The 17,142-nt window shown below is 47.0% G+C and overlaps 1 protein-coding gene across 2 annotated transcripts; it reads left to right on the top strand.

Moving 5' to 3' along the window:
• The first annotated feature begins 695 nt into the window (after window positions 1-695).
• On the top strand, window positions 696-17,086 carry Pcdh12 (protocadherin 12). Of its 2 annotated transcripts, none has more exons than XM_042691983.1 (4): window positions 696-3,899; window positions 7,842-7,932; window positions 11,142-11,297; window positions 15,732-17,086. In XM_042691983.1, the coding sequence occupies exons 1-4, from the start codon at window positions 1,023-1,025 to the stop codon at window positions 16,097-16,099; spliced, it is 3,492 nt and encodes a 1,163-aa protein (XP_042547917.1). In that variant the 5' UTR covers window positions 696-1,022; the 3' UTR covers window positions 16,100-17,086. The 2 variants fall into 2 exon arrangements, with proteins under 2 accessions (XP_042547917.1, XP_042547916.1); XM_042691982.1 differs by having other exon boundaries at window positions 7,842-7,939; window positions 11,146-11,297; window positions 15,732-17,085.
• Window positions 17,087-17,142: the final 56 nt, after the last annotated feature.

Below are 17,142 nucleotides of genomic sequence, written 5' to 3'. Positions count from 1 at the left end.
GCCAAGACAGCCGCATACAGAACACTCCCCAACACTGGGGTTAAATGCTTATGATTCAGCATCATTTTATTTCATCCTCTCCATTTCCTGCAGAGAGGGCTGATCCTAGCTCTCACTGAGGAGGTAACGGAGGCAGATTGAGTGACTGGTCCCAGATGACTAGCTAGTAAGTTACCCAGTAAGGATTTGAAGCCAGGTAGTTTAACTTTGATTGCTTTCATTACAGCTGCTTCCCAGTGAGACAAACAGATATGACCAAAGTAGAGCGAAGACTAAGAGGCAAATAGCATTAAAAAAAAAAGTCAGAACTAAAAGGAAGAAGAATGGGAATATTGGGGGGGGGCAGGAAGAGAGGGGGGTGGGAGACAGGGAAGGGGAGAGAGACTAGGAACCTGACTTGCTTAGAGGGACATCAGCCCAGGTGTGGGAAGGCAGAGGTTCAAGTTCTCAGCTCCCAAAGGCTCCCTCCCCTCCAGGGCTTCTCTCTTGGCTGCTTTGCTCTGTGGACAGCACCTTCCCTTCCGGCCTGTCCCTAGAGCCTTGTCCCCCTGAGTAGCAAGCCCCTAGGCCTCACAGGAAATGCTCTTTCCCTAATTGGCATTGAAATTCACAGCCCTCCCTTTTCCTGTAGGTGGGGTTTCCATAGGAAAAAGCTGCTTCTCTGTTTCCCCAGCCTTAACTGTTTAGAAGTCAGATCCCCACATCCTGCTTTACTAGGTCAAGTCTCTCTTGGGCCAGGGCTAGTCTTGTCATTGCAGCTGGTGCTGCTGGGCGGGAAAGCTCTTCTGGCAATTGTAATTCATCGGTACTCAAGACCTCTCAGATCACTTCTAACCAACATGGCCTTGCCTGGGAATTCTGCTTCTTTCAGTATCTTCTAACTATGGGACAAGGTTGTGCCAGCACGTCGGGGGACAAGAGAACAGGGCTAATCAAGCCATCCAGGAAACATTGGAGGACTTATTCAGCTTTGGAAGCACTCGATTGGTTCCTGAAACTCACCCACTCTGGTGGTAAGCACGATGTTACTTCTGCAACTTCTGCTGGGGCTCTTGGGGTCAGGTGGGTACTTATTCCTTTCAGGGGATAGTCAAGAGGTGAGCACTGTCACGGTGAAATATCAAGTGATGGAGGAAGTGCCATCTGGCACAGTGATAGGGAGGCTGTCCCAGGAGCTGGGCTGGGATGAGAGGCGTGGGCAGACTGGGGCTGCCTTCCAGGTCTTGCAGCTGCCTAAAGTGCTCCCCATTCAGGTGGATGCTGAGGATGGCTTGCTCAGCACAGGGAGGCGGCTGGATCGGGAGCAGCTATGCCAACAGCGAGATCCTTGCTTGGTTTCCTTTGATGTGCTTGCCACGGGGGATCTGGCTCTCATCCATGTTGAAATCCACGTGCTGGATATCAATGACCACCAGCCACAGTTTCCCAAAAGCAAACAAGAGCTGGAAATCTCTGAGAGTGCTTCTCTGCACACGCGGATCCCCCTAGACAGAGCTCTTGACCCAGACACTGGCCCAAATAGCCTCCACTCCTATACACTGTCTCCCAGTGATCACTTTGCCCTTGATGTCATTGTGGGGCCTGATGAGACAAAGCATGCAGAACTGGTGGTGGTGAAGGAGCTGGACAGGGAGGTCCACTCATTTTTTGACCTGGTATTGACTGCCTATGATAATGGAAGCCCTCCCAAGTCAGGTACCAGCTTGGTCAAGGTTAATGTCCTGGATTCCAATGACAACAGTCCTGTATTTGCTGAGAGCTCACTGGCACTAGAAATCCAAGAAGACGCTGCCCCTGGCACCCTCCTCATAAACTTGACAGCCACAGACCCTGACCAAGGCCCCAATGGGGAAGTAGAGTTCTTCTTCAGCAAGCACGTGCCCCCAGAGGTGCTACATACCTTCAGTGTAGATACCAAGACTGGCCAGGTCATTCTGCGCCAACCTCTAGACTATGAGAAGAACCCTGCCTATGAAGTGGATGTCCAGGCGAGGGACCTGGGTCCCAATCCCATCCCCGCCCATTGCAAAGTCCTCATCAAAGTACTGGATGTCAATGACAACACCCCAAGCATCCACGTCACGTGGGCCTCCCAGCCATCACTGGTGTCAGAAGCTCTTCCCAAGGACAGTTTCATTGCTCTTGTTTCAGTGGATGACTTAGACTCAGGAAACAATGGTCTGGTCTATTGTTGGCTGAGTCAGGATTTGGGCCACTTTAGGCTGAAAAGGACTAATGGCAACATCTACATGTTGCTAACCAATGCCACGCTAGACAGAGAGCAGTGGCCTGAATATACCCTCACTCTGCTAGCCCAAGACCAAGGAGTCCAATCCCTATCAGCCAAGAAACAGCTCAGCATTCAGATCAGTGATGTCAACGACAATGCACCTGTGTTTGAAAAGAGCCGGTATGAGGTCTCCACTCAGGAAAACAATCCACCTTCTCTTCACCTCATCACCATCCAGGCTCATGATGCAGACTTGGGCATTAATGGAAAAGTTTCATATCGCATCCAGGACTCTCCAGTGTCTCACTTCATAGCTATTGATTCTGAAACAGGAGAGGTCACTGTGCAGAGGTCACTGGACTATGAAGAAATGGCCAACTTTGAGTTCTGGGTCATAGCAGAGGACGAGGGGCAACCCCAGCTTGCATCCAGCATTTCTGTGTGGGTCAGCCTCTTGGATGCCAATGATAATGCCCCAGAAGTGATTCAGCCTGTGCTCAGCCATGGAAAAGCCACCCTCTCTGTGCTTGTGAATGCCTCCACGGGTCACCTCCTGGTGCCCATTGAGATTCCTAATGGTGTGGGTCCAGCAGAGACCGGAACGCTGTCACTGGCCACACACAGCTCTCGGCCATTCCTTTTGGTGACTGTTGTTGCAAGAGACGCAGACTCGGGAACAAATGGAAAGCTCCTGTACCACATTCAACGTGGGAATGAAGGCCACCTCTTTGTCCTCAGCCCTGACCTGGGACAGCTGTTCATCAACGTCACCAATGCCAGCAGCCTCATTGGGAGTGAGAGGGAGCTGGAGATTGTCGTGGAGGACCAGGGCAGCCCCCCCTTGCAGACTCGAGCCTTGTTGAGAGTCGTGTTCATCACCAGTGTAGACCACCTGAGAGACTCTGCCAATGAGCCTAGGATCCTGAGCACATCGGTGCTGACCATGATTTGCCTGGCTGTACTGCTTGCCATCTTTGGTTTGCCCTTAGCTCTGTTCATGTTTATCTGCCGGACGGAGAAGAAAGACAATAGGGCCTACAACTGTCGGGAAGCGGAGTCTACTTACCGCCACCAGCCCAAGAGGCCCCAGAAACACATTCAGAAGGCAGATATCCATCTGGTTCCTGTGCTCAGGGAGCAGGTGAGTGAGCTTGATGAAGTTGGGCAGTCCCACAAAGACGCAGGCAAAGAAGCAATGGTGGAAGCAGGCTGGGACCACTGCCTGCAGGCCCCCTTCCATCTCACACCTACCCTGTACAGGACCCTGCGTAACCAGGGCAACCAGGGAGTACAGGCAGAGAGCCAAGAGGTGTTGCAGGATACTGTCAACCTCCTTTTCAATCATCCCAGGCAGAGGAATGCCTCCCGGGAGAACTTGAACCTTCCTGAGTCCCCACCTGCCCCAGGCCAGCCCCGTACACGACCCCTGAAGGTTCCTGGCAGCCCCATAGGAAGGCAGGCTGGAGACCAGAGCTTCGAGGAGGCCTCACTGAGCCCACCAGCATCTTCTGCAACCCTGAGGAGGCAACGGAATCTCAATGGCAAAGTGTCCCCTGTGAAGGAATCGGGCCCCCACCAGATCCTGAGAAGCCTGGTCCGACTGTCTGTGGCTGCCTTTGCGGAGCGAAATCCTGTGGAGGAGCTCACTGTGGATTCTCCACCTGTTCAGGTATCTCAGCTCTAGCCCACCTCTAGGCTGCCACTAATAGCATCAGCACCTCCCCATTGTGTTCCCCACATTCCTTACACTCATTCTTAGGCTCAACTTCCTGGAGTAACAAAGGCTTCAGGGACAGCACTAGGGTCAGTAGATGTGAGTTGTGTGACCCTGGGCTAGTAACTTACTGTCTCTGAGCCTTAGTTTACCTTAAAGGTAAAATTGAAGCAATAGTAAGAATATCTGACCCATAGGGTTGTCTTGAGTGTTCGATCTGTTCATACTTATCAGTGACCCACAGGAAAGTCATTCTGCTTCTCTGTTGAAGGTGTCTACCTCCCAAATTTGCTTAAGATAAAATAAGGCAAGTTCAAGGCTAGCAAGATCCTGTCTAAAGAAAAAAAGATAAAATGAGTCATTGTACTAAATCATGTAGAAGAGTGTGTGGCACACAGTGCTGGTCTAACTATCCTTCCTGTAAAGTACTTCTCTGTCCCTTCACTCCACCTGCTCTCATCTCAGCTAGGCAACCTCCCTGTAAAACACGCCAGCCTTGGCATCACTGTCCCCAAGTTCAGGGGCCCTATTTAACATGCCTGAGACCCCAAAGATTATTGGCTAGGACTATAGGATGGGATAGCAGAAACAACCTTAGAAAAGGACAGTTAGGCAGAACGGAGTTCAAATGTCAAGACAGCCATTAGGAGCCAGGAGACCTTAAGCAGGTCTTTTAACAACTGAGCCTAACTGTATTTTCATCTACAAAGTGAGGTTACAATAAGAAACTCACCCTGCATCTACTTCCCTGGGGAGGCGGGGTGAAGATTCAATGGGATGATGAATGATGACAAACTATTGATTCAGGATTGGCTAGACAGCAATGGGGCATCTTAGGGATGATGCCTGACTTTACATCTCTATCTGCTTCTCTGAACTGCAAGTGATTTTGCTGTGTCCATTTACCCACTCGAGGCACATTTCTGTTTGGCTAGATCATCAGTTCGGTTTTCCTGTGGAGCAAGGAGACAGCTTCTCCCTCCTGCTTCACAGGAAGCCACCCGGAGATGGCCCAGATGTTCTCCTGCCCCAGGGCTCCCTGTAAACCTGGGGGCTGCCCAGAACCAAATATCCATTCATTCAGCCATCCATTCATTCATCAAATGCCTTTTGGGTAAACATTTCTTACCAAACACTGCTGGCTGCTTGTGGACAGGACAGCAGGAAATATGGATGGCATTACTAGAAGGATGGAAGGAAAGGTGCCCTTTGGAATCAGCTTTAGGATACGAGAATAAAATATCCAATGCTTGTATCTTCCCAGCTGCACAAAACCCCTGTGGAGTCAGATCTGAGTTCAAGTTCCAGCCCTAATTGTTGAGTAGCCTTGTTGAGACTCAGATTCCACCCCTGCAAAATGAGTGTGATGGGGGCTGGGAATGTGGCTTAGTGGTAGAGTGCTTGCCTAGCATGCATAAAGCCCTGGATTCCATTCCTCGGTACCACATAAGCAAAAAAAAAAAAGCCAGAAGAAGCTTAAGTGGTAGAATATTAGCCTTGAGCAAAAGCAGCTCAGGGACAGAGCACAGACCCTGAGTTCACGTCCCACGACTGGTTAAAAAAAAATGAGTACGATGATATCTCTTCCTTTGGGTTACTCTAATAATTGAGTGACATGATATAACGCTAGACCCTTATTATTTCGCATGAATTCTTTTACTAAGTGATTTATATACATCAGCTCATTTAAACTTCATATCATGTTCTGGGTATTATTATTGTTATCATCATTACTATTATTTTGTAAAACTAGAGGATGAACCCAGGACCACCCATATACTAAGCAAACATTGAGCTATATCCTCAGACCATTATTCCCTTTTTTACTATTGAGGGAACTAAGACTTAGACTGCTTAAGTAATTCTTCAGGTCCACAAAAATGGGGAAAAGGACAGGAGCAGATTTAGAATGTGAATCTGAGTCTGACTCCAGAGTCTTGGCTCTCTCTGTGAAGTGGCCCTGCATGACGACACATAGCACAGGGTCTAGAGAACAGGATGTGTGGGCTGAGTATCACTTGGACAAAGGGCAGCAGATGCCATATGAGTCTGGGCTGAGTAGTGGGATCTGCCTTAATGCAGGTCATGAGGCCCTGACCCACCTAAAGGAGTCACAGGGAAACCCCACCCAGTCCTGGCTACCTCCTCTTCTAGCTTTCCTGTGAAAATGGCACCTCTGAGCCTCTCAGAAACTGGAAGCAGCCTTCCTAGGAGTAACAAGCCAGTTTCCTTGCATTTGCAGAGGACTTAAAATCTTTCCAAAGCATTTCATGAATGTGACAAAGCTATGAAGAAGATTAGCCTCACTTTAGAGAAGAGCAATTACAGAACCAAGGTCTGAATAGCTCTAAAGCCTGCCTGATGTTGTCCAACCAAGTAGAAATGATCATAAACTAGAATTCAGCTTCCCAAGATGGCTGCTTTTCCTTCAAGGCCCCATAGGTCTGATTCTGACCTCTCACCTGCTCCTTTTCCCTCTTCTCCATGCTTTCTGAAACTCTGCCATCTTCCCAATTTTTCAGTGCCTCTGCCTGAAAAATTTGCCCAGACCTTCCCTCTCTGGCTGAACTTTGGAGCCACTGGGTCTCAGTAGAGGTGCCTGGCAGGTAGTGGGAATTTTTTTTAATGTATTAAAATATATGAAAGCTGGGTGAAGTGTTACCTGTCTGTAGTTACAGCTACTTGGAAGCTGAAGTAGGATTGCCTGAGTCCAAGAATCTGAGGCCAGCATGGGCAATATAGCAAAATCCTATCTTAAAAGAAAATAGAGCTGAGTGCCAGTGGCTCATACCTGTAATCCTAGATACTCAGGAGGGTAAGACCTGAGGATTGTGGTTCAAAGCCATCCTGGCAGAAAAATCTCTTTAAAAAAAAGAAAGAAAGAAAGGCTGGAAGTGGAGCTGTGGCTCAAGTGCTAGAGCACTAGCCTTGAGCACAAAAGTTCAAGGACAGTGCCTAGGCCTTGAATTCAAGCTCCAGGATAGGCACAACACACACACACACACACACACACACACACACACACACACACACACACACACACACACACACAGCTATAAACAGAAATGTGCCTTGAGCAAAAAAAGCTAAGGGATAGTGTCCAGGCCCTGCATTCAAGCTCCAGTTCTGGCACAAACAAAAAAATAAAATTAAGTAAATAAAGAGATTTTTCAATATCTTCCTGCTTGAGCTGGGTTGGAGACCTTACTTCCTATTGACTCCATCCTCGGATGCCAGCACCTCTCTGAGGATGGGGTCAATAGGAAGAGTTTGAGGAACACTCAGATGTAGTCTTTCTATCAAACCACTCTTTCCAGCCTTCCTGATAATCCATGAGCTGAGAAAGTTCTCCTTCTCACTCCTAGTCCCACAGCAAGTGCCATACCCAGCACAAGCAAGCAATTTGTTATAAGCTTGCTGGCTGAAAGCAAGGGTGAATGAATGAACAAGTGACATCATCACCTTCTCTACAATGCAGTCTTATATCTAGCCCACCCAAATTGGCCAGACTGTCTGAATATTGCTAAAAGGAGAAGGCAATCCTTATCAAAATAATAATGACTGTAGGATCAGGAAATTCCTTTTTCACCCTGCCCTACAAGACCAGGAGCAGATCACTTGGGGCTGGAGGGGATGAACTTGAGGGGATGGGCTCATGGGTTTTCATGCTCTTCCTCAGACACTTGGGGACAGGGGTGACAAAACAGGGAAGCCGCCTCCCCTCAACCAGGTCCCTGTCTCCATCACAAGGGACCATCCCCCAGTGGATCACACACAAACATCTGAAGGCAAAGGAAAGACTATAAAAAGAAAGCACCGGCATTGAGAGAAACATCCGGCAAGGAAGTGTGCTGGGCCGGAATTGTGTGGAGTCAACAGATTTTTCCTGTCTTGTAGCAAATCTCCCAGCTGCTGTCCTTGCTGCACCAGGGCCAATTCCAGCCCAAACCAAACCACCGGGGAAATAAGTACTTGGCCAAGCCAGCCGGCGTCAGGTAAGCAGCAAGGATTCCCCCCCCACACACACCCCCACGGTCTTCTCCAGGGCCCTACAGGCTGTCCCCTCAGTGAGGGGAGGAGAGGATGAGTGAGCACACCCTAGACACTGGTCCCCAGTGAGTGCAGCAGACAGCATCCATCCCCCACCCTGAGAGGGAGGCTCTGTCCGGGGGTGGCTATATTTATGGTATTTACAGGACCCAGAATGACTAAGGAAATGACTTCATCCCAGAGCTCTATCTGTCCCCTGATTACAGAGGTGCTGTAAATCGCCTTTCAATCTGTACCTTTCACCTTTCTTTCTCTTGACCCATAAACATAATATATAAGGACACAGATCTGTCAGGGTGGCATTTTGGGTGGTTCTAGAATTGAGGAGACTTCAAGAGGACACTTAACTCTATTCCCTGCTACACATGAGCCCTCAAAAGGGCATCTAATCAAATTCTGGGTACACATGGAGAAAATGAGGCTCCAACCAGCTATGAACAACAATGAACAACTCAGATGTTCTCTCAGGAACTCAGATTCTGAATTAAAATGGAAGTCATAACACTGCCATTGCAATGTTGCCATCATTGCGTTAAGGATTTAATGAGCCAACATTTTCTAAGAGCCTGGTATGCAGGAGGTATATGTGCATTGTTCTGTCCTTTCTTCATACCATGACTTTGCTCAAGGTCACCCAGCTGGGACTAGCTCTCAGAGCTCCTGACTGTCCTAGATTGGTGTTCTGGCCCTGACAACTTGCAGCTTCTCTTTTGTAAGGTTGGTGAGAGGTGGTATAGAACAGGGCGTGTTCTATAGGGAAGCTCAACAGTTCTCTCTCAAGGTACCATATTTGCTTTTGCTGAAATAAACAGGAACGAAGTCATAACAAACTTTTTGTTGTTGTTGGCCATGTGGCTTGAACTCAGAGCCTGGGTGCTGTCCCTGAACTTTGTTTTTTGGTTCAAGTTAGTGCTCTACCACTTTGAGTCATGGCATCGTTTCTGGCTTTCTGGTGGTTAATTGGAGATAAGAGTCTCATGGACTTTCCTGCCTGGGTTGGCTTCAAACCATGATCCTCAGATCTCAGCCTCCTGAGTAGCTAGAATTATAGAAGTGAGCCACCAGTGCCCAGTAATAACAAACTTAATTGATCATAGCTTTATGTGACACAGAAACTTTCAGATAGAAGACCCAAAGACCAGAGGAAACTACTTGTTTTTATGTTTAGGTTCAATGTGGATAAGATGGCACACAAAGAGGTCTGAACTAACAGAAATACTTTGGGGGAAAAACTCACTTAGCAAGTCCTGTTCAGATTCTTCTTGACCTTTCTATGCAGCATTCCTTTCTTCCAGATATGGGGCAAGACCTCTTTTGGAATGGAGATCTTATGACCTAAAATCAGGTTAGGTCAGAAAATTTCCTTATGACCAACCCTTACTAGAAAGGGAGGTGGAAGTATGGCTAAGTAGTGAGAGTACCTGCTTAGTAAGCATGAAGGAAGGATCTGAGTTCAAACTCCAGACCCTGCTTAGTAAGCAGAAGGACCTGAGTTCAAACTCCAGTATCATCAAAAAAAAAAAAAAGGGAAAACAAATTATCAGTAGTGTTTTTTGAGCTAAGTGCTGGTGGCTCATAACCTGTAATCCTCACTACTCAGGATGCTAAAATCTGGAAGAGTGTGCTTTGAGGTCAGCCTGGGCAGCAAAGTTCTATCTCTGAAATAGCCAGCAAAAAACAGGGTTGGGGTTATGGCTTAAGTGATTGAGTACCAGCCTTGCCCAAGATCCCAAAAGTACCTTAAAAAGTACTTTTAAAAAAAAGTGAAAGAAATTAAATATGTTCAGGTTTTATGGCTGGCTTTGGAGAAAAGGAATTCTGATTTCTATGAACCTTCTTTGGGAAAGAGGGATTCTAGTTTCTACAACTTGTCTAGAAGGACGATGGTGTGGGGGGGGGAGGATGGGTGGGTGAGTGGGTGTGGGTGTGCTTGAGAGAGACAGAGACAGAGAGAGATAAGGGTATGTATGATAGGTTAAAAGCTAGAGAATAGGCAGAAAGCTAGCTTCTGAGGCCTTCATTTTGGTGTATGTTTCTGAGTGCTAATAGCACACACATTCCCCTGAGGGTTGAATTCTTATTACTTAATCCATAGGAATCTTGGGCAATCTGCAAATCTTTGTCGAGTTTTTCTCCTTTGTAAAATGGGGAAGAGAGGCAGAGAACCCTTTAAAGGCATGAAAAGGTCCCATTGAGAGAAAAAGAGTATCTTGCACAGCTCTGGGCCTGATTCTTCCACTGATCAGTAAACACTGATCATTATCTTTATCTCCCTCCAACTTACCACCAGCCTACTGATCTCTAAATAGCCAGAGAGAGAAACCTGTAGGAGAAAGGACTTCTAAGCCTTAAAGACTCTCAGGGAGCTGGGTGCTGATGGTTTGAGCCTATAATCTTAGCTACTCAAAAAATTTTGGTTCAAAGCCAGCCCCAATAGACAAATTCTTGAGATTCTTAGCTCTAATTAACCAACAAGCCAGAACTGGAAGCCACGTGGCTCACATCTATCATCCTGGCCACTCAGGAGGCTGAGATCTGAGGATCACAATTTGAAGCCAGGCTAGAAAGTCTGTGAGACTCTTATCTCCAATTAACCACTCCAAAAAGCCAAAAGTGGAGGTGTGGCTCAAGTGGTAGAGTGCTAGCCTGGAGCAAAAGGTTAGGGATAGTGCCCAAGCCCAGAGTTCAAGCCCCAGGACACACACACACACACACAAGATCTGGAGGTATGGCTCAAGTAAGTACCTCAGAAAAGTCATATTCTGAGCACTTGGCAGGAGGATAAGAAATGAGAAAGACAAATATCCCGGCCTGGCTAGTGCATTGGTTTTGTAGGTTTATTAAATACCTCTGTATCTTGTAAAACAAGGGAGGGCCAATGGTGAGCCATATCATCAAGGAAGGAAGGTTCCAGGCACTTATGCTAAGCTCTACCAACAACATCTCATGTCATGAGCATCCTTTGTTATTCCCATTTCACAAATAAGGAAAGAGCATAAGCAGGAAGGCTTTGAACACAGAACCCAGGCTGCTCTGAGTTAAAAGGCCAAGCTCTGTAACAAGTTCCCTACACAGATGAATGAATGCTGGTGTGAAATGGACAAAGCCCTGTGGAAATTCCTGACAAGTGAACTGGTTGTCTCTTCTGCAGGAGTACAGTCCTCGACACTGATGGCTCAGGTGCCAAGTCTGTCATCCAGGCCGAATCAGACCCGGAGGAAGGGCCCTTAGACCCTGAAGAAGACCTCTCTGTGAAGCGATTGCTAGAAGAAGAGCTGTCCAGCCTGCTGGACCCACACACAGGTAGGGACTCCCCAGGGCCACCCCAATGCTACTTCTATCCTCATGGTTCCCTGTGTGTCCAGGCTTCAGTTATGCTCCAGCCTATTGCAAGGAAACAACTTCTGGTTTTTTCTTTTCTTTGCTCTTTAAAGAGTAAAAGGAAATTTCTTATCAATTTGTTTTTCCCCATATTTAACAAAATTAGCATTAATTAGGGAGATAGTTATTTTATTTCTAGGGAGGAACATCATTGACATTTTACCTCCCACTGAGCTGCAGAGAGTATCCCTTTGTTCAAAGACCAGGTTTCTCCTTTATTAATTTTAAACATCATAAGAATAGTGAGCAATTATTGAGTTCTTGGAATATGCTAGGTATTATTATACACATTATTTCAGGTAAGCCTATAAACAGTCCTCTGCGATGCATACTGTTAGTTCCAACTTACAGATGAGGGTCAGAGAGGAAAAGCAGCCTGTGCAGAGTCATCCAGTTCATTGGTGATTGAAGGAAAACCCAAACTTGGGTTAGTGTCGGTGGTGGTAGAGGTGGTAGTGGGTTTTGTTTTGGTGATGCTAGGGTTTGAAGGACCTTGTGTAGGCAACAAGGTAGGCACTCTACCACTTAAGCCACCCCTTCCAGCCCTAAAACTGGATTAGTCTCAATTAGTAAACAGCAGTATTTTTCAGTGTGTTCAAATACCCTTTCACCATGAGAATTTAGTCAACTTTTTAATGTGCTAACCCTTTTAATTGAATAAAAAAATGGTTTTGGTAAAGAAACAATCCATTTTCCCAATAAATACATAATGTAAACTTTAATTCAAGATTCTGATAACTACAGGAACATCCCCCCTCACCTTCCCACATACGCCTTACACACATAAAGGACAATGTTCAACCTCCTTTTGGTAACATACCCTGTGTCTGACTATCCCTAACTGTGGTCCTCTGTTTCTGTAATCAATCTATTTCTCATGTGCTCCATCTGGCTGCAAATATGACAAAGGCATCTCAAGGACTGCCCTTTCTTTCCTTGATTAAAAAAAAACTCCAAAAAACATAACTAACATGATAATACTTACTGAACACTTTTTATGTGCTAGTCCTTGTTCTAAGTCCTTGTTCTAAGAACTTTAAGAGAGTAGGCTATTCATTATCCCCATTTCACAAAAGAAAAAAAAGAAAAGAACCACTGAGGGTCAAGGGTGTTTTAATAATTTGCCCAAGGTTATGCAACTGATAGTTATTAACACAGACATCATAGCTGTAAATTTTAGAGTTGTGCTATTCAATATGGTAGCCACTGGCCACATGTGGCCATTTAAATGTAAATGAATTAAAATTAAATGAACTATTCAATTCCTCAGTCATGCCAGCCATATTTTAAGGACTCAATATGCACAAAGGGTTGGTGGAGACAATGGAGTCAGCTTTGGATTCAGTCTCCATTGGCCATCCTTGGCTGGAACTTGTGGGTTTAGTGCCCCAATGCCACAGAGTGCACGGGGGACATGATGGGGGGGTGGGGGGAGGAAGTTAGAAGGTCTAGGAAAGCCTTTGCTACTTGAAGGGCTGGACTGTCCCAGGGGCTGCTGTGCCCAACACTTGAGGATATGGTGCTGACAATATTTTTGTGATTGTGTAAGCTCATTGAATTTTCACTTAGGAAAAGGAGACTCACTGAGGTTCAGCCATTTTCTCAAGGTCACACTGCTTCTAAGAGACAATGTGGGCAAGTTAAACCCATGTGGGACCAATGACTACTGTAGCTGGATCTGGTGGTAGTGCAGAGCAGATTCACCCTCGCTTCTCAGGCATTTTCATACATCCCAGTGATTTCTTTTTCAGTTGTAAAGCTGACCCTTGAGGAAAAGTCTTATTCTATACCACCAAGAGTTCTGGATCTTACTGCCTCAAGGATCTAACATTTACAGTTCCCAAATGTCAAGGTTCAATACTTATGTTCATTAATCACTCCATAGAAACTAAGTCCCAGGAATGAGGCCAGACCCAGGATCCAGTAGGGCAGTGGCCTAATCCTGTCTTACAGCTTGTACAGCCCAGAAACGAAGACAAGTATCAGGAGATGATTCATCAATATAAAAAAAAATATTAGCTGTACTTTGGCATAAGTGTTTCAATTTGCCCAAATAGCATTTGGTTAATGTAGAAAAACCATAAATAAATAAAAAGAGAATAAGTCATCTTTGCCCAGGAGTAATTTTGGTTAACACTTTTCGCTTCCAGTCTTTTATTCTTGAACAGATTTTAAAGGCCCTCACCTGAAGAAAACATTACATACTATTAAAGTTAATATATTCCCTTATTTTTAAGACACTCTTGTTTCTTAACCAGGAGACTTACACCTTTTTTTAAAAAAAATTACCTCTGGTCAGGTACTGGTGGTTCATGCCTGTAATCCTAGCTACTCAGGAGGCTGAGCTCTGAGGATCATGGTTCAAAACCAGCCCATGCAGGAAAGTCTGTGAGACTCTTTTTTTTTTTGTTGGTCCTGAGGCTTGAACTCTGGGCCTGAACGCTGTCCCTCAGCTCTTCAGCTCAAGGCTAGCACTCTACCACTTGAGCTACAGTGCCACTTCGGTTTTCTAGTGGTTTATTGGAGATAAGAGTCTTCAATAAAATTTCCTACCCAGGCTGGCTTTTGAACCGTGATCCTCAGATCTCAGCCTCCTAAGTAGCTAGGATTATAGGCCTGAGCCACAGGCGGGGCCTGGCTCTGTGAGATTCTTATCTCCAATTAACCACCAGAAAACTGGAAGTGGTGCTGTGGCTCAAGTGGTAGATTGCTGCCTTGAGCTGAAGCACTTAGGTCAGTGCCCAGGGCCAGAGTTCAAGCCCCATGACCGACAAATAAAATTAGAAATAAAAAATTTTCCTCTGGCTTGGCCTTTGCCAGCAGGGCTGGACCTAGTTTTTTGAGACAAGATTTTTCTGAAGAAGAAATGGGAAAAGAAGTTTTGATGGTAGCACTGGGAATCTAGGAAATTTCTTTTTAATTCCTAGCCACTAGGTTTTGTTGTCACTGCCTCCTCTGCTCCTTTCCTTTCTGGCTCTAGCTAGGCAGGGGTTCCTAGAGCTAGAGGAGCAAAGGTGTGAAGAGAGTTGAGGCTGGAGCCAGGTTGTAACCATGCAGACATTGGCTAGCTTGAGAATTCCAGAGGTGGGCACTTAAGTGTGCTGGGGCAGGAAGAGCCAGCTCTTCAGAGAGTGAGTAGGGTGACACAGTCCTAGGAACTTTATAGGCATCAGACCTATGGGCAAATCTGGGTTCAAGTTGCCTAGCAACTATGACTTCTTTTAGGTTCCATTTCCTTATCTTTAACTTGGAGATGAGGCTGTTGGTCTCAAAGTCTGTATAAAGTTAGGTGAGATAGTTAATGTAAATTGCTTGGCATGTATGTACCTAATAAGAGACTACTATTACACTGGATGCTGGTGGCTCATGTCTGTAATCCTAGCTACTCAGGAGGTTGAGATCTGAGGATCCAGGTTCAAAAGCCAGTCTGTGCAGAAAAAACTGTGAGACTCTTATCTCCAACTAGCCAGCAAAAAGTGGGAAGGAGCTTAAGTAGTAGAGAGTCTGCCTTGAGCCAAAAAGCTAAGGGACAGTATCCAAGCCCTGAGTTCAAACTCCAGAGCTAGTGTGCGCTTGTGTGTACATTTGTGCTTGTGTGTGCATGTGCGCACATGCACATACACACACACACACACAACAAAGAAATTAATCAATTAAACTATAAAAGTTAAAATAAGAGGTCACTGTTAGGATAATATGAAGAGAACTGGAACTCAGCCTGGCCTAAGAATAGAAATTCTCTGCCACCCTGGCCCCTTCAGCTGGTGGTGCCCTTAGGGAAGCCTCCCTGAGGGGTGAAATCCTGGCTGCACAGAATAGAAGACACTTGGACCTGAAACATGCCAACTGCAGGGACATTCTTTTTTTTTTTTTTTTTTGTCGGTCGTGGGGCTTGAACTCTGGGCCTGGGCGCTGTCCCTCAGCTCTTCAGCTCAAGGCGAGCGCTCTACCACTTGAGCTACAGCGCCACTTCCAGTTTTCTGGTGGTTTATTGGAGATAGGAGTCTCACAGTCTCTCCTGCCCGGGCTGGCTTTGAACCGTGATCCTCAGATCTCAGCCTCCTGAGTAGCTAGGATTACAGGCGTGAGCCACCAGCGCCCGGCCGCAGGGACATTCTTTAGACACAGGCTGACTTCTAACTCTAGGTTCTCTTCCTCCTCCTCCCCACATGCTTCAGCACACAGCCTTCCTGTCTAGAGCTTCCCTGTCAGGGCCTCTTCCTTCCCATCCCCCTCTGGCCACCCTGTCTGCCCCTGCCATTTCCCTTCCCTCCTTTGTCCACTGCCCTAGCCCTTCCCAGCGCCTTCCCCCCCTCAGCCTCTTGCCCCTCACCATGTCCCCTCCTCCCCCTGCAGGTCTGGCCCTGGACAGGCTGAGTGCCCCTGACCCGGCCTGGATGGCAAGGCTGTCCTTGCCTCTCACCACCAACTACCGAGATAATGTGTGCTCCCCGGATGCCGAGGCCTTGGAGGAGCCAAGAACCTTCCAGACGTTTGGCAAGGCCGGGCCAGAGCTGAGCCCAGCGGGCACGAGGCTGGCCAGCACCTTCCTCTCAGAGATGAGCTCGCTGTTGGAGATGCTTCTGGAGCAGCGCTCGGGTGTGCCCATGGAGGCGGCCTCCGAGGCCCTGCGGAGACTCTCCGTGTGCGGGAGGACCCTCAGTCTAGGCCTGGCCACCAGCGGGGCTGCAGGCGTGGAGGGTCCCGGTGGGAAAACTGACTGAGAGCACATGGCTGAAACCTGTGAACACACCTTGGAGGCTTTTGGACCCAACAACCAGGTGGCCTGGTTGATGTTAGGGGGCCACAGACCCTAAGGATGGGAAGAAATGAGCTCTGGTTAGTAAAACTGGTCAACCAGAGGAGGCCCCAGAAATTTAGGGTGACTGATGCTGCACCCACTGAGGAGGCTGACCCAAGCAGCCCCTAGAAAGAGGTTCTATCTGTAAGTTTTTTTTTAAAGACTGGGACAGTTGGTGGCTGAGGTGTTTGCTGGAAAAACACGTGGCGGGACAAAGTCTGTCCTAAGGCTGAACAGATGCCACCAAGTGTCACAAGCAGGGAAGGCAGCCTTGATGGAGACTGGAGGCCGAGGGCTAGAGCCTGGGGTACCAAGGTAATGCGCTCTGAGCTACTAATAAAGGAAAAGCTGCAGTTCATTCTCCTGTTTGCATTCATCTCAGGCGAGAAGGGGAAAAGGACTGCGGCTAATCCTGGCAACAGTCCTGCTGAGACTCAGAGGTGAGGCAGCTGGTGCAGTGACAGGTACATGTGCTCTTGACCTCACTCCACTGTTATCAAATAATCTGGAAAATTAGAACTAAGAACAGCAGGACTATACTAGAGAATTTATATGAATCAGGCACCAGGCTTTACAATAGGACCTAATTTGATTTTCCCACAAACCTGAAGAGATATTATCCTCCATCTCACAAAGATACCAGGCTTGAAAAAGTTGAGTGTCTTTCCCAGGATCAAGGCAGGAATTGAGCCTGGGCTAGTACAACACCAAAACCCATGTTCTCAATCTTGGCAGTAGAACAGCAACCAAGGAACAGAAAAGGGAAGTCCCTGAGGTAAAGACTTGCAGAGCACCCTACCAGGAGCTGTGGAAAGGGATATGTGTAAAGTCATCTAGAACTATACAGCTCTACACTGTATAAGCACAGGGTGAAAGCAACTTGCCCTGATTTGAGTGGCATAAGTGTGAATAAGTCTTCTTACCTACTCTCAGCCAGTAACCCTCCATCATTGCAGGCTCAGGACT

The sequence above is a fragment of the Dipodomys spectabilis genome, unplaced genomic scaffold (assembly GCF_019054845.1).
Source record: "Dipodomys spectabilis isolate Male_0828 unplaced genomic scaffold, ASM1905484v1 ptg000147l, whole genome shotgun sequence".
Lineage (NCBI taxonomy): Eukaryota > Metazoa > Chordata > Mammalia > Rodentia > Heteromyidae > Dipodomys > Dipodomys spectabilis.
The sequence above is the reverse complement of the archived record's forward strand: the minus strand, read 5'-3'. Positions and strand labels throughout refer to the sequence as shown.

Coding starts and splice junctions, on each gene's coding strand:
- Pcdh12 (XM_042691982.1), top strand. CDS start 1,023: ATGTTACTTCTGCAACTTCTGCTGGGGCTCTTGGGGTCAGGTGGGTAC. Junction 3,900..7,841: donor TGGATTCTCCACCTGTTCAG/GTATCTCAGCTC, acceptor CCTGTCTTGTAG/CAAATCTCCCAGCTGCTGTC. Junction 7,940..11,145: donor GCCAAGCCAGCCGGCGTCAG/GTAAGCAGCAAG, acceptor TCTCTTCTGCAG/GAGTACAGTCCTCGACACTG.